General features: G+C 38.2%; 2 protein-coding genes across 2 annotated transcripts; both read right to left on the bottom strand.

The window, feature by feature from the left end:
- Positions 1 to 7,566: 7,566 nt before the first annotated feature.
- Positions 7,567 to 11,130, bottom strand: LOC133873571 (laccase-17-like). Its single transcript, XM_062311300.1, has 6 exons — positions 10,969 to 11,130; positions 10,724 to 10,875; positions 10,408 to 10,652; positions 10,120 to 10,248; positions 8,324 to 9,286; positions 7,567 to 7,907 (listed from the first exon to the last, which is right to left on the bottom strand). Exons 1-6 carry the CDS (start codon positions 11,089 to 11,091, stop codon positions 7,777 to 7,779), a joined length of 1,743 nt encoding a protein of 580 aa, XP_062167284.1. The 5' UTR covers positions 11,092 to 11,130; the 3' UTR covers positions 7,567 to 7,776.
- Positions 11,131 to 14,772: 3,642 nt separating this feature from the next.
- Positions 14,773 to 15,337, bottom strand: LOC133873988 (cyclin-dependent protein kinase inhibitor SMR4). The gene has a single exon (XM_062311806.1). The coding sequence runs from the start codon at positions 15,196 to 15,198 to the stop codon at positions 15,007 to 15,009; it is 192 nt and encodes a 63-aa protein (XP_062167790.1). The 5' UTR covers positions 15,199 to 15,337; the 3' UTR covers positions 14,773 to 15,006.
- Positions 15,338 to 16,706: the final 1,369 nt, after the last annotated feature.

Here is a 16,706-nt window from a genome sequence, read left to right as displayed (position 1 = left end):
AATTGCTAACCATACAGTGCCTCATTTAGAGAAATGCTCTAATTAATTAATTGTATCCTATTAATCATCAGGAAAGTTCAATTGTCAAAAATCTAATATGGTTCCAGACATTTTTATAACCTAGTTGTGAATTTAATGTCCCTACGTGTGGCATGTAATCTCCATTTTTGAGACAGCCACTAAGGTCATGTTTGTTTGTATTTGTGCTTTTTGTCTTTTGTTTTTTGTTCCTAAGCCAAATACCTAAATTTGACAATTCAAAAATTCCTAAAAATGCATAAAGACTTTTCAGATTTCTGTTATATCAGACACTTTTTCATATCAAAAACAAAAAAATTCTCCCAAAACACATTAACGAACATATCCCACAAGTTAAGTCTTTGAGATTACAAAATATCAATGACAGAATTTTCTTTGAGATTGCAACACCCCGAAAAAGTTAAGTCTCACATTTTCTATATATATATATCACATTACATGGATGAATTGTACAAATACTGTGTAAGTGCTAATTATCACATTGGGTTTTTAGTAAATGAGAATTATTTTCATGTTGTACTAATGTTGGAGCATTATTTTGATATTGTACTGTATATTGGGCCCTGATGCTATTGACATGTGTTGTGTATATTAGTTGCAGTGGCTTATTTATTATAGTGGTCCCCTTGTTCCATTAATAATGTATTTTGTTGTGTGCATGTGTAGGATGAAGTTAGTGTTTGAGATAAACTATGGGGGTAGGTTTGACAGAAAATGTGGATGTATTTATGTGGGGGGTCAAGTGGATGTTCATCCAGAACATGTGGATCCGGATAATATGACATTTGTCTTGATTGAGTCTATTTTGGGACAACATGGGTACAGTCCAAGTGATTTGATTTACGTTAGGGACCCTACCAAAAATCTAGTGGATGGTTTACAACTAGTTTCCTTGGATTATGATGTGGCTTATTTGGTTGCCAAACATGTGGATACTCCGTTGTAGAGCTTTATATTGTTTCTTTCCAAAGTAATGTAGGTGGGGATGGGGAAGATTGAGAAAATGATGAAGAGGGAGATGATGGAGGTAGGGTTAATTATAATGATACATGGTGGGATGATAAAATAAGTGATGATGAAGATGTTTTTGATTGTCTGGTAGATAATGTTGGCCCCCCAACAATGCCAGAAACGGATGAGGGTGTGGAGGGTGATCAAGAGGATGGGGATGAGAATGGGAATGGGAATGGGGTCGGGGATGGTGATGATAGTGCTGATGTAGAGGGTGGGGGTGAGAGTGGGGATATTTTGGATGATGGTAATGGCGAGAGTGGGCCATCTGGTAACATCAAAATGACATCATTTGAAGATGTTGAGGTTGATGAAAGAAACTCTGACATTGGTAGAAGTGACATTCTATTGTCACCAACTGTTAGTGAAAATGAGGATGGTGAGATTTCATCTCACCATGGTGTGGAGTTCTAGGAAATTGACCTAGGCAATCCAAAATTGAAGCTTAAAATGAAGTTCTCTAGCATACAGCTTTTTAGAGAAGCTGTTAAGCAGTACAATGTTAGAAGGGGAAAGGACATAAAGTTTGTGAAAAATGAAAGAGCAAAGTGTGTAGCAGTATGTAGAGATCCATCTTGTGAGTATAGAGTTTACGGTAGACAGATGGCGACTGAGGCATCATTTGAATTGAGGTCCTTAAGACCTAAACATACTTGTTCTTGAGTATACAAGAGCTCAATTGTCAATTCGAGGTGGATATCAGATAAACTATATGATAAGTTTAAAATTCAATCGGACATGCCACTGCAAGTGATACAAGATGAAGTGAAGAGGAAATGGAATGTTGAAGTAAGTAGGACTCAAATGTATAGAGGTAGGAAGAAGGCAGGGAAGATGTTGTACGGTTGTTTGGATGAGCAGTATGACAGGCTATGGGATTACTATGAGACTTTAAGGCGTACTAACCCGAGCAGTTGTGTAATGATTAAGGTTGAAAAAACAAACCCTAATTTGCCTACTAAGTTTCATAGACTCTACATGTCCCTTGCATCCATAAAGAAAGGGTTCTTGGAAGGTTGTAGGCCTGTCATAGGTCTAGACGGATGCTTTTTGAAAGGACCTTACAAGGGAATATTATTGGCTGCGGTTAGTCGAGATGGCAACAACAACATGTACCCAATTGCAATTGCCATTGTAGAATCTAAGACAAAAGATAGTTGGACTTGATTTTTGGAGTACCTAGTTTCAGATCTTGGTTCACATGAGAGGCACACTTCTCCTACAATCATTTCTGATCGGCAAAAGGTTAGTTAAATTAATTAGTTACATAGTTTTATATATTATGATTCCCTGTTTTTTTTTTTTCTACATGTAAACTTACCCTTTTGTACATTGGAATGATGCAGGGTCTTATTCCAAGTTTTGATACTATTATTCCAATGGCAGATCATCGAATATGTGTACGGCATTTATATGCCAACTTTCAAGATAATGGGTTTCGGGGGTGGCCTTGAAGGAATTGTTGTGGAAGGCAGCATTGTCTTACACTGAGATTGACTTCAGAATACATATGGAAGAAATTAAGAGAATCGGTCCTGATGCCTTTGACTACCTAGACAAGGTTGACCCCAGTGGATGGTCACAAGCATGGTTCAACGAATCTCCCAAATGTGACCTCATTGTCAACAATATCTCCGAATGCTTCAATTCATATATTTTGAAGGCTCGTGACAAGCCTATTTTGACAATGCTTGAGATGATTAGGAAGCAACTCATGAGAAGGTACCAACTGAAAAGAGATGGCATCAGCAAATTGAAAGGTAAGCTGTGCCCTAGAATTGTTGAAAAGCTTGAGGCCGTTGGTGAAGCGGCATCGGACTGCCTTTCCTGTTATTCTGGCGATGGTATGTTTGAAGTGGAGGAAGGAAGTAGGCAATATGTTGTTGATATCCGAAATAGAAAATGTGGCTGCAGGAGGTGGCAGATGACTGGGATCCCAAGTGTATATGCACATTCTGCCATAACCTTTCATGGACATCACCCGGAGGATTATGTGGATCCATGCTATAGCATTGAGACATACAAAAAGGCCTATGCTCCACTCATATATCCAATGCCTAGTGAGGAACAGTGGATACAGACTGAGCATGATGTTTTGGATCAGCCAAGATCAAGATTGATGCTAGGCAGACCTCAGAAGGCTAGAGTAAGAGGTCCTGATGAGTCGAGAGTTCCTCAGAATCCTTATAGGATGAGAAAGTTTGGATTGAAGGGTAGGTGTGGGCTTTGCAAGGTGGTTGGACACAACACCAGGACTTGTCCAAAGAAGAAGGAGCAAGCATCTAATTATAGGCAACCCGCAACAGAAGTTCATTTACCTACTCCACCCACACCAAGTGTTAGTTTCACTAAGCAATATGTTTATATTATATTTGATGTGTTATTTGATTTGCAGCTTCATTATTTAATGTGTTATTGATGTTGGCCTTCAGACCCAAAGCATTAGATATAGCAGTAGTACAAGGGTAGGCGCACAAGCAGCAACCAATAGTCGAAAGGGGGGGCACTAGCAGCAACCAACAATCGAAAGGGTGGTGCACAACCATCAACCAAAAAAGTATGTAGGATTCAATTTTTGACCTAAAATTCATTTAATTACTTGGGGATGATAGTGATTAATCACATGTGTTTTGGTTCTTAGAAGAGTTTAAGGACAATTACCGGTGATACACAGCAACCCATTGCCCCACCTACTGCAACAGTTGAGAGAAATTTGGTACTTATCTTACTTTAGTTTCGTATTTAAAATGCATCCTACCTACCAGCTTATTTATCAATCTTCTTTGGACTAAACTTATGGCAGGAAAGTGACCTTATTAGACTTAGATTGCCAAGCTGAAACAGGCAACCGACAGCACCCAGACCACCACCCAGGAGAGAGTCTAACAGAATCAAGAACATGTTTCGGACAGTTCCAATTTATCCTCAACCTTCTGTTTTTATTGACCTGACTGCTAGGTCTATGGCTGCTGGAGACACAGGAAGGAAAGTAGTTGGATTGACTCCAAGAACCCCACAAGTTGCTGACAGTGGTGTAGTGGCAACATCCTCAACAGCGGCTAAAGGAAAAAGGATGGTACATTCCATTGAAAAAGGATTACAGATTATGGAGTCAAAGCAGAAAAAGAAAAGGCCAAGATGGAAGCATTGATTTTTTTTTTTTTTTTTTTTTTTTTGACATGCTTTTTATTTTTTGGAATGTAATGATTGGTATATGACCGATGGTGTAATGGTTTGTTTTTTGAACTGTAATGTTTTTTGGACTGTAATTTTTTTGGGAAGTTTGTATGTGACCGGTGTTGGACTTCTGGTTTGTGTGAAGTAGTTTATGGACATATTTAATGTTTGGATAGACTTGGACAGATTTGGATCATGTAAGTTTGACTTGCAAATGTTGAAATGTTGTTTATGTAGATGGTCATGTATGCTTGGTAATGATAGTGGTTTTGGATTCATGTTGGACAGATTTTTGGACAGGTTTTGGTATGCATGTTTGGACACTTTTGGTGCAATTTTTGATACCAAATTTTTTTTCAACCATTTTGATTATTTTTTGACAGATTTGTTTATGCATGTTTGAACAGATTTGGACAGGTTTTGGTATGCATGTTTGGACACTTTTGGTGCAATTTTTGATACAAAGAAAAACTTTCAACCATTTTGATTATTTTTGGACAGATTTGTTTATGCATGTTTGAACAGATTTGGACAGGTTTTGGTATGCATGTCTTAAAACACTTTTGTGGACATATTTGTTTATGCATTTTTTGTGAAATTTATGATACAAAAAATTGCAACTACAAGTGAATATATGTTGACAGATTTGGTTATTTGCTTATTAATTTAAGCCTTACATAATTGGTGCATTCAGTTTGTCCATTTTAGCTCCCAGCATGCATTCCATACAAATTTGTCTACGCAAACAACATCATAAACACATACAAAAAAAATGGATGATGTTTACAAAACAAAACCACCGTAAACATCAACATAAACACATCACCATAAACACATACAAAAAATGGATTATATGTACTAAACTAAGCCACCCTAAACATCACCATAAACACATCACCCTAAACCCTAAACAAAAGCATCATTGTCTTCATGGTAACAACATACGATAACGTCTGGAATCGAACACACCTTTCGATTCTGATCCAGCCATAAACAAATACACAATTATCAATATCCATGTACATACAATTACTGTATTATAAATCTTCTTCAATGCTTTGTATTTGATCTCCTAAATCTCAATTTCTTTACGAAGGGCGGCAATTTCACACTCCATATTTGCCCTCGACTTTGCAACTTCTGCTTCAACTACAAATTGACATCGTTCGGCTTCTTCTGTCTCCATCTTCACTTTCAACTTTTCAACTTCAGTTTCCACCATTGCACGACATCGTACAGCTTCTTGAATCAAACTTATATGTCATTCCTGCAAACGATGTACCACCCTCTCTCCATGTGAACACATTTTGGGATCAACCCACTCCCAAAAATAACAAGCCCGATTAATCTACAACACCAAAAAAAAAAAAAAAAAACCAGAAAAAAAAAAGAAAAAGATAAAAGATAAAAAGAAAATATCCACAAAAGGTACTCAAATTTCAACCCACATACCCGAGCTTATATAATCAACCCACACATAAATTTCCTCGGATGTACTCAAATTTCTTCAACTCTCAAAAAAAAAAAAAAAAAAAATTGATCATTACACAAAAAAAAAATTAAACTCAAAAAGGTACTCAAATTTCAACACACACAAACTGTACTTTTACTGGACTATCATTATATAATCAACTCATACCTGAGCTTACAACACCGAAAGGTTCAAACATTATTTCCTCAAATGTCAGGCTCCATAAATTTTTTTCAAATTAATATGCAATATACGACATACCCAGCATTAAAATACCTAAATGCACCATAAATGCGACATACCCAGTATAAAATATGCACTAAAACATCTAAACCTTAAATTACCTAGTACTTCTTGCATTTTATAAATCTTATACTGAAATTTCGTTCGGTGTAAGAGGTTAACGTACAGGCCGGTGCCCCGCAATAACATAGCCGCTTTGCATTCAAAGTTGCCCCACTCCTTGAAGACTCCGAGTCCGTTGAAGCAGTGCCCGATGGTTGCATATTCGAGGAATGGTACGAAAACAAGTCAGCAATGTCGAAAACTGGAAGCCCACTCTGAAAACCCTAGTTCTTGCAGAGCTGTTGGTGAAGGAGATGAGAAAAATGGCTACGAAAACTGGGGAGTGGGGACCAAATGCACGCACGGGACTAATAAAAAACAAAGGGAAAAAGACACGAGCGCAAGGGATAAAGGCTGGATGAGGCGGGGGTATTTTGGGTAGGAGATATGTCTTAAACGGTCACGTGCAACTCATGTGACCGATTTTCCGTCCAAATAGACGAGCGAATGGACGGATTGTATTTTTTGCCACGCGTTGGCAAGTTTGGAGGGGGTCATATCTAAATTTTGGTATATTGCCAGACCGTGGATAAATCAGGGAGGCAAAGTGTCTTTTTCCTTTATTATTATTATTATTATTGAGAAATATAATTATATCCTACAACGCTAACGTGGCATTCCCAACGAACCATTAGATTAATCATTATTAAATAATAAAAAAATTCAACGGTTGATTTAGAGTGCCATGTCAATAATAATGTCGAACAATTGTATGATAAATATATATATATATATAGCAGTACTGATATTTATTTATTTATTATAGATATGAAATGTAGTTTTCTTGCTTTTAACCAAGAAATTACAGTCATGAGTGCTATTCATAACCATCTATATTGAAGATGAGAAAAAGTCGTCAAATCTAATTATGTTTTGATTAATTAAGTTCCAATCTCGTGAATGGTCTTGCACCATCCACTTGTGTCCTTTTTTGCATTTTTTTTCCTTAAACTATTATCATTATGTCTCAAATGTGCAATCATGTTAAAGAGAGGCCAGATGAGTACTCGCTTATTTCAGAACTAAGTAATCAAATCAACTTTATTTAGAAGCAAATAGCTTGTAACTATCGGATGAACATCAAAGATATTGTAGTATGAACTACTTTGGTACTTGAAATTAACACTGAAAGCTGCACATTAGTTTAATCAACCAATCCCAATCATGAATTAAGTTCCTCGATCTCCTCTCTCTCTCTCTCTCTCTCTCTCTCTCAACCAAAAAATAATAAATAAATTAAAAAAAAAAAAAACAATGAGAAAACATTTGGTTATCAATGCATAATCATACTTGATAAGAATAATTGATATTATTCTAAGATGATTTATTTCTTTATGTATTTAGGGTTTAGTTTAAGATTTCTTATTCACTATTCATTTTTTCATTACAAAGAGAAAGCTAAACTTTAATATGGTAAAGATGGTAAATACGTAGCTCATACGTGCTCTCTCCCTCTCTCTCTTTAATATTCTATTTTTTAATACAATATTTAACAATATACTTATTAACTTAAAAAGGGACAATAGAAGAAGATCATTAATTAATATTTATTATCAATCTCATGAGAGCCCCTTTGATCTCTCTCAACCAAAGGTGAAAAACAATCGGAAAGTATTTGATCATCAAAAAACAATTATTAATGAAAATTGAAAAATAAAACAAAACCACTCGGGAAAGAAAAGAAAAAAATGCAATGCATATCCGCCGGTCCGGACCAACAATCGGTCATCAAGTTAGCACGTTGGAAGATCGGACGGTGGCGGTGGTAACTTCTGATTCGGCTCTGGCCCATCCAAGACAATCCACGCCATCCTTAGCCCCCAGCTCGTGTGGACATCTAGATGGCAATGCATAAACCACACCCCTGTAGACACGTCAAGAAAAAAAAATATATGTTATCAATTTTTATGAGTACGATATATCTATAGTTAAGGAGCTAGGCATATGATCAGATCGAGTTGTATATATAGAGATATTCACAAAAAAAAAAAAAAAAGAAAAAAAAAAAAGTGTAGAAATTAAATAACGGTAAAAAATTTCAATTTGGTATAATACTAAGTTATTCGGTCGTGCTGACTTATTAAGTATTAGTAAGATTTGACATTCTTTAGTGCAAATAATTCTTTGGGACTAAACCCGCCGGCGAAATGTCGAGCATTACCCGACTTATGTGGAGGGGACACTTTGAACGGTATCCAAAAGCTTTGTTGGGGCTAAAATACGTACCCATGATAACCACTAAAAATAATAAAAAATAAAAAATAAAAGCATATAACAGACCTGGGTTGTCCGCCAAGAAGCGAATAGCGAGCCAGCCACCGGCCGGAATGCCGGCCGTGTTCCTCTCAACTGGGTCGACTAGATTGAAGCTACCAGGGTCCTTGTTTGGATCATAGTTTCCGAAACCCTGTCCAACAACAAAGAAATTGTAGCCGTGCAGATGGAGAGGGTGACTCTCACCACCAAGAATGCTAGTGCCCTGCAATATCACCTCCACACTTGCGTTGAACGGCAACACCACAACACGCGTGCCATTGCTCACGTTAGTATTATTGGGCGGCGTTCCCGTATAGTTAAACGTCACCGGTGGCGTTGTCGGAAAATCAGTAGTGTAAACGCCGTTAGACTGTCCAAAAAAGTGGGCTTGGAGTAAAGCCACCGACGGGAGATTAAACGACACGTTGTTAATCGAAGTGGCGAATTTTGTGGTGTTACTGGGTCCTTGACAGGTGGTGTTTGTAGGACAAGGGAAAGTCCCGAGCCCGATAACGAAGAAAAATTTCTTGTCCACGGTTTGAGGAACGCTGGCGGTGTAGTTGGGATTGGCCAAGCTACGGAATTTTTTGGTGAAGTTTGCGACGAAGTTTGTGGCATTGATGGCGGGGAAGGTTGGTCTATGAAGCGTAAGGTTTTTATTGGAAGATTTATGTGATGGGTGCTTGTATTGGAGGATTCCGGCGACGGAGGAGTTGTCAAAGGTGCCAAGGCCGGTGAAGTAGGGACTAGTGGCGATGAGGAAAGTGGCATTGGGGTAGTTGGGCTTGGTTTTGAGGAGAACGTTTGTGGTTTGGCCTGGGGCGATGAGGAGCGTGTCCGTTTCGAAAGGTTTAACGTACACAGCGTCCGCTTCAACCACGGTGAGGCTGTGGTTGGCGATACTGACGAAAAGCTCGTCGTTGAGTGCAGCGTTGATCAGGCGTAGCAGATACGTCTTCCCTGGCTCCACCTTTAGCTTGTATGTGTCTGCAAAAACCAAAGCGGGTACGTAAGAAATAATTATTTAATTTATGTCTTAAGATGACTTTTAGCCCTGTCAATCTTAAATCAACGGCCATTTCGAAAAACCTGCAAGTTTAATACACTGAATCGAGAGTTTTTAAGTTTAATAGATAATTGTATAAATGACGACAATTCAGAGGTTAAGTGTGACGTCTCATATTGCTTAGGTACAAGAATGTGTATGTGCTTATAAACCCATCAAAATTCACAGTTAATCGTGCTTATGCGAGAGTAGTACCAAGATGGGTGATTTTTTGAAAAGCCTAGTTTGAAGGAGCCAAAAGCAGACAATATTGTATTGTTAGAGTAGGTCATTATTTGGGTCATTACAAATAGTATTAGAGTCATTACCCAACCTAAAATGGGAGAACGTGCACAAGCCTATAAGAACCGTTGCTAGTGGGCATTTGATGGGACGCCAAGAATTAGATAATCCTATGAAGGTCATCAGCGAAGATGCTAGGTCTCAAGAGGGGGTGATTGTGATGTCTTACATTGCCTAGGTATGAGAATGAGTATGTGCTTATATATATATTTGGATATTTCTTAACACAATGCGTTTTAAAACCATGAAAATGGGTGACCTCTTGAAAAGTCTGGTCTGGAAAAGCCAAAAACAGACAATAATGTGTAGTTGGAGGTGGGTTGTTATATTGAGTGAAGTTTTTCTTTTAATTTATATTATAACACAATTTTTATATTTTTTTTAAAAAAAGAAAAAAGAAAAAAGAAAAAAGGTTGCATGGTGACTCGTTTCTATTTGGCGACCTTTCTCTTGGTAGTTGTTGTGCTTGTACCTTTAGAAGAGCAGTTGTACAATGGGCCCGGAAGACCATTGATGGTGTATGCATCAGAAACGTTGGGACCTGCTCCTGTCTGGAGAGCCTGGGTAATCACAGCCTCTGGATCCACGTTAAACCACTCTCCTGTGTAATCCCAAAACCACGCAAAAACAATTTGTGTTACGTTGTACAAAAGAAGTTCGATCGATTGTCTATTTGTTTCTGATCACATGCATGCATGAATCATGATGCATGCATGCATGCTACCTAGCTAGCTGGTTATAAACTATAATAATTAATTACCAAAAATGATGGACTTTTCGGCGTAGGGTTTCTGAAAGGGGTAAGATTCATTGCGCCTTGGGAGGATGATGATGGCCCCATAAATAGAAGATCTTAGCCACGAGATGTGTGCATGCCATAAGAGAGTTCCTCTTTGTCCACTGACCGTGAAGTTGTATGTGTACGTCTGCCCAGTCTGTATAGGACACTGCGTAACATAAGCTGGCCCATCAGCCCACGCGCTTCTAAGCTGCCGAACTCCATGCCTGCAATATTATTACATATATAATTGTGCACTAATAATTAATTAATGTAAGCAGCATAATTATGTGCATACCAATGTATGGTGACGTTGTTTGTGACATGATTAACCACCTTAACAATGACACGATCGCCCTCCCTTGCCACCAACGGCGGCCCCGGAAACTTTCCGTTGACACTGAGAATGCTCCTCGTATGGCACAACCTCGTGACGTTGAGGTAGTTGATCTTACATTTAAGGAAGAACGGAAAAATTAAGTTAATTGGAGGAGAATAAATAAATAAATAAATAAAATTTTCCAGCTTAAATTAGTAATGTACGTTGAATGTGTAGTTCCTCGTTAACCCCATTGCAAGTTCTGGCAATGTCGACGATAATACACAGAAACCAAATAGCAGAGCAGCCATTGAAGCAAACGAAGGAAAATTAATGGAGGAACTCATCTCTAGCTCTCTTGTTTGTGGTTGTTGCGAATAGCCTTGGAGCTCGAGGCTTATTATATAGAGAAATTAGGTGGCCATCGAATAGAAGATGGAGTTTTCATGGGGGGGCTTCATAGTACTGTCATGGCCTTCTCTCGGCCATAGGTGTTGGTCAAGCTGAATTTTAGAGTGTTGGTGAAGTAAAAATCTCCCTGTGCCATCTATAATAATTAAATTCGATTACCTCTGGGTAATAAACGAAATTGATGTACAATTTTGGATTGTAAAATTATCCTATGTAGTTAAAAAGTCAATTAATTGAACAAGTACTATATGTCGCAACTTTGTCATTGTTTCAATCACTCTCTAGAATTAATCGTGCCAAAGACATGTCAATGCCATCTAGATTCATTTTACTTGCATTGCAAAATTGATACAAGCCCACCAAAAAAAAAAAAAAAATGCCCATCAACACCAAAATTGAAAAAGTCCTATCTATATATGATCAAAACAATGCCACATAAGACTGAAGTCGTACGTCCAAAATAAAAAACTGTTGGAATAGGTGGCTCGTATTCTTTTGGGCATAGAGAGTAATACGAGAGTACCAGTATAGTGATAAGAGTATTTTGAGGTTTTTCATATCTGTCCGTACAGTAGAGTTTTGTTATAAATATATTATGCTGTAACCTAAATCATTATTGAATATAACCGCACTCATGTGGACGTAGGCGCATTGCCGAACCACGTAAATTGTGTCTTGATTTTCTCTCTCTCTCTCTCTCTCTCTCTCTCTCTCTCTCTTCCGTTTCATATTATTCATCATTGTTGTGCACAGTAACAACAAAAATCCATTTTGTTAAATTACCATTTATCTCAAAAGCTTAAGCTGATAATCCTCACGTATGAGCTCAAACTTTCTTTTAATAAATAAGGCCCAACACGTAAAATATTTAATTGAAATGAGAGGTAAATAAAGGAGACATGATTCGAACTGAAGATATTATCGATCTGCTCTAATAACCATGTTAAATCACTACTTATCCTAAAAGCTTAAGCTAATAGAAAGAAATGAATTTAATCATTTAACTTATATTCTGACACACTTAAACAAATATTTTACTTTTTGTGCTCATGGATAAGTTTTCTATATACTTAATTTACATTAAATTTGAGGATGTAATTTGCTAATGGCTTATGAGATTGTAGCTTATTGAAGGAGCAGGGTAGTTGTAGTGCCCCTCTTACCGTAGTAGCCCAAGGAAATTAATCATGAGTATTTCCTACTTCCCTTCATTTGAAATCCATTGGCTTCTGAACAACTGTTGTGTCTTTGAAACCAAGGAATATATAGATCGATTCTGCTAGACATTAAACCATATGATCGATCATAAGATTTCACCAAAGCAAACATAAAATTTCATGACTTCAATCCATACATCAAAATTTTCAGCTGCAAAAATGCATGGCATAAGAGGATCATGCATTCTCATTATTCTGAGGGTTTCTATTAATTTATATGCTCCCTTAATTAGGCTTATAAAACTGAATTCAAACTTGAAAAATATTAGACGTCGACGAAACTAGAAGACAGCCGTTGGATGTGCTGGTCTAGGTGGTCAAATAAATTTCTGCCAAGTGCCAACTCGTAGGAAGGGAGCGAATGACCGATGCACCACCCGATCTGGCCAGTTATGAAAATGATATATATCTGCCGCTCATAAAGCTTATACCATGGGTTGAGAAGTCATCCTGTAGACCCATGCAATGAAAAGGTTTGTGAATATAAAAGCTCATGTCCACCTAATGCTTGGGGAATGCATCGATTTATTGGTCAAACTTGTCAAATTTGGTGGTCAGGAAACCATAGAAAGGAGAATATATGTATTGTATATATAAAAGATAGACCCGTGCAATGAAAGAGTTTGTGATTAGAAAAGCTCAAGTGCACCTAATTGATCAAAACTTACTTGTCAAATTTTGGGTGATTAGGAAACCACAGAGGACCCCCCAAAAAAAATTAAAAACTAATATGAACAGTGAAATCCAAGTAACAACTACTCTGCACTCTGGTGACATTATCTCTTTTAGAAAATACGCAACATAGTGACATTTATAGCTTTGCTATTAACTCCAGGTAGATTAGGTCACAAAGCTGCTGTATGCCTATTAAAGTTCCCTACTTTTAGTTGAAAAGGATGGTATTCTGGGCTTAGCCCAATATATATATATATACACACACACAGTAGGCTGAATAATATTTTAATCATATATATGGCCCAAAAAAGGTATTCAATTCAGTCTCTTTTTTCTCCTTTTTTGATGTCCCCTTGGATGCTGACCAGGTGACAAAACAACAATACACAATGAGCCAACAACTTCGCATGCCATTATTCCATCCAGGTTGGAATAAATCATAATACAAGTTGGTAACTCAAACAGTGTTCAACAAGTCATTGAATTCCTAGGCGAATAAGGCGATATGAGATACCTTGCAATTCTATCCTCAGCTTACTTTGAAGGTGGCTGACCACTCCGTCAAGGTAAGAGAGTGGTCAGCCAACTGTTGAGGACATTTCAACCACTCCAACATGTTTAGAGGCGGTTTAATTGTTAAATCATCATTTGTTCTAAAAATTTAAGTCGATAGGAATAGGTAAATTTAATTCTTTAATCAATATTTTAATACTCTCTCTCACGTGTGGGCTCAAACTACTTTTTAATAGGTGAAACGCAACGCGTGGAATATTTTAATAGAAATGGAAGGTAAATAACAGAATTAAAGTTCAAACTCAAGACCTTTGGCTCTGATACCATGTTAAATCACTATTTATCCTAAAAAGACCCTAATATGTTTTAGAGTGATGAGCCTTCAATCGCCCCCAAATGCTTAAAATTCCCATTCCCCTCCCCTTTCCTCAATCTAGGCCGTCCCTCCCTTTACCAACAACTAGTCAAAACAAATGGCATGTGATTTTGGTCAAAATGACAAGTCCTTGACTTCCAAGCTGTCACCAATAAGAATAAAACGAGCCACATCAATAAGAGCAAAAAAATAAATAAATAAATAAAAACATATATATCAGGATGGTCTGATTACCCTCAGCTTGTTTTGAAAGTGACCAACTACTTCGTCAAAGTGAGAGGGTAGTCGGCCAATCTATTGAAGACGTTTTGACCACCCAAATATATTGGAGGTAGTCCAACCACACAGCATGCTTTGGGGTAGTGAGCATTCAACCGCCCCCAAATGCTTGTTTTGAGGTGGTCAAACTACGTTCAGGCTATTTAAAGGTGGCCGACTACTCCCTCAAAATGAGAGGATGATTTTGGCCAACCCTTTTAAAAACATTTCGGTCGCCCAACATAATTTGAGGTGGTTGACCGCCTCCTTTGAAGGCAGTCCAACCACCTAGCATGTTTTCGGAGTGGCGAGCCATTTAACTCTTATGACGCAGCTCCAGCAAATTGCAGGATATTTCAATCCAGGCCATCCCTTCCTCTCCCAAGAAATAGCCAAAACAAATGGCATGTCGTTTTGGTCAAAAGGACAATTCTTTGACTTCCAAGCTGCCACCAATAAGAATATATTTGATAAATCAAGACCCTCATGTGCGTGCAAGCTGATTCCACTCAGCTTTCATGCACAGATACACATACATTCCTGCTACCTTATTCGAATGGACATAACCACAAAATACACACAAAAAAAGGAAGGAATCGCATAATTTATTCGGGAACAAATATAGGAAAACATAAGATCGCATAGCATTTTCCAAGGAAATGTAACGAATTAATCATTTAGTGTAACAATCTGAGAAAACAATTTGCTACGATTTGCAACAAAACAAGGAATTTCACGTCCTAACAAATACTACTCGTATATACGAAATCAAATACTCTCTCTCTCTCTCTCGCTAAGCCCAGACTTGTCTTCTAGGAAGCAAATACAGTGAACAGAGCGTCAAGATCAGGCGGTTGGAAATACCCGTTCTTCGGTGGGTCCCGGACCCTTCCACTTACCGATTTTTTCTTCGGCGGCGGAGGGCAAGCGCAGATGGCCGGGATCTGGAACTCCCTGCTCTTCGGCGTCGTGCAGCCGTCCTCAGATCTCTCGTCCACCTCCATTCCCAGCCGTCCGATCACGGTCTCAAACCTTTGCTAACCTCCCAAAGAGAAATTACTACGGTGAATAGCTGTGACTGGAAAATAGGAATATAGAGAATAGCAACGATTTATATACAAACTTTAAAGTTTTGAAAATATTTGAAATTCGAATCGTGGCCCCGAAGGCGGTGGCACAGAGAGAGGGGAATTGGAGGAAGCTGAGTCGGTTTGATCGTGCGGTGGGGATAGATGACAGCTAAGCATGAGTGGGGGGTGTTCTTACACGTGGTCCACGTTGAACCGCGTTTTTATCGTTTTTCAAATAGGGCGGCGCCAACTTGACACCCCTGTTTGCGCGGGAAAATGTTTTGTTTGAATCTGTACCGCATTCATCTGTATTTCGTCAGGGCCGACAGACATTTGAGGGTCTATGGGTCATGACGGTTCGTCACTCAGAGGTGGGTCCGGTGGGTCTTTTTAACTGATTTAAAGCCCAGGTAAAAAAACTAATGGGTTTTCAGGCCCAAATCTTTTATTGGACTTGGATTTTATCAAATGGGCCCAGCTTTTCTTCTTTGATCATCGGGGTGTGATTGAGGAGGAACCGAAAGGTCCAGTCAACGTGGCCCTTGGGCCCCTTGTGCTCGGAGCAAACGGACTCAACCGCGTGGTCTATCTTGGGAGGTCTTTGGAGGCAATGATTGATCATTTGATCTCAATTAAGATCCTGGCCAATTGGACATCACAGCACTTCTAACATGGTCAATATCAGGTCAATGGGACGCATAATCTAGACTAATAATAATAATTAAAAAAATAAATAAATGAAAAATATCAAAACTATTACTAGCAAGTAGCATCTACAACAAATATGTTATATAAGGCGCGACAAAAATGCATCAGGCTCGTGAACCCAAGGCCAGCCCCACGGCTAAGGCCAGCCGGGGGTATAGGGCATTTTTTTTTTTTTTTTTTTTAATTAAGAGTGATTTTGTCATGTATATAATCTTAAACAATTTGACAACGCTTTAATTAGTTAATCACTGCCTTCAAATTATACAATGATAAATGGTAAGATGTTAAGAGTATTAAGGTAAAATCTGACAATTGGTTTTGTTTCAAGACCCATTTCAAATTGGATTTTAGCTTATTATTCTCCTGTGGTGTCTCTTGCTATTCTAAAATTTGAGTTTAAGAGATTCCAATTATTTGCAGCTCTCACCTTGGATTTTATTTGGATGGCCAGGAATAAGCTGATCCATGAAGGTCTTCAACCTTCCCCGGATAAAGCAATCAAGCAGATTTCCTGCACCTTGGGCTTGCACTGTATGTGATGCTTGGCTTGAAGCAACTCTGCCTTCCCTTTGGCTTCCTCCTTGTGCTGGTAGCATTAAGGGTAATTTTGATGTTTGTTGTTTCGCGCGTGAGGATTTTGTAGTTGATGTGGCTGTGATCAGTGATATCACTACAAGAAATTTGGCCTGTAGCAACGACATTTTTAGCAACAACATAAATGTTGTTGCTAATAA

The sequence above is a fragment of the Alnus glutinosa genome, chromosome 7, assembly GCF_958979055.1.
Source record: "Alnus glutinosa chromosome 7, dhAlnGlut1.1, whole genome shotgun sequence".
In the NCBI taxonomy this organism is placed as follows: domain Eukaryota; kingdom Viridiplantae; phylum Streptophyta; class Magnoliopsida; order Fagales; family Betulaceae; genus Alnus; species Alnus glutinosa.
The sequence above is the reverse complement of the archived record's forward strand: the minus strand, read 5'-3'. Positions and strand labels throughout refer to the sequence as shown.

Excerpts from the sequence above, each read along its gene's own strand:
- LOC133873988 (XM_062311806.1), bottom strand. The coding sequence starts at position 15,198 with ATGGAGGTGGACGAGAGATCTGAGGACGGCTGCACGACGCCGAAGAGC.
- LOC133873571 (XM_062311300.1), bottom strand. The coding sequence starts at position 11,091 with ATGAGTTCCTCCATTAATTTTCCTTCGTTTGCTTCAATGGCTGCTCTG. Across the intron at positions 10,653-10,723 it reads AACAACGTCACCATACATTG|GCATGGAGTTCGGCAGCTTA; the intron begins GTATGCACATAA and ends ATAATATTGCAG. Across the intron at positions 10,249-10,407 it reads CGAAAAGTCCATCATTTTTG|GAGAGTGGTTTAACGTGGAT; the intron begins GTAATTAATTAT and ends GGGATTACACAG.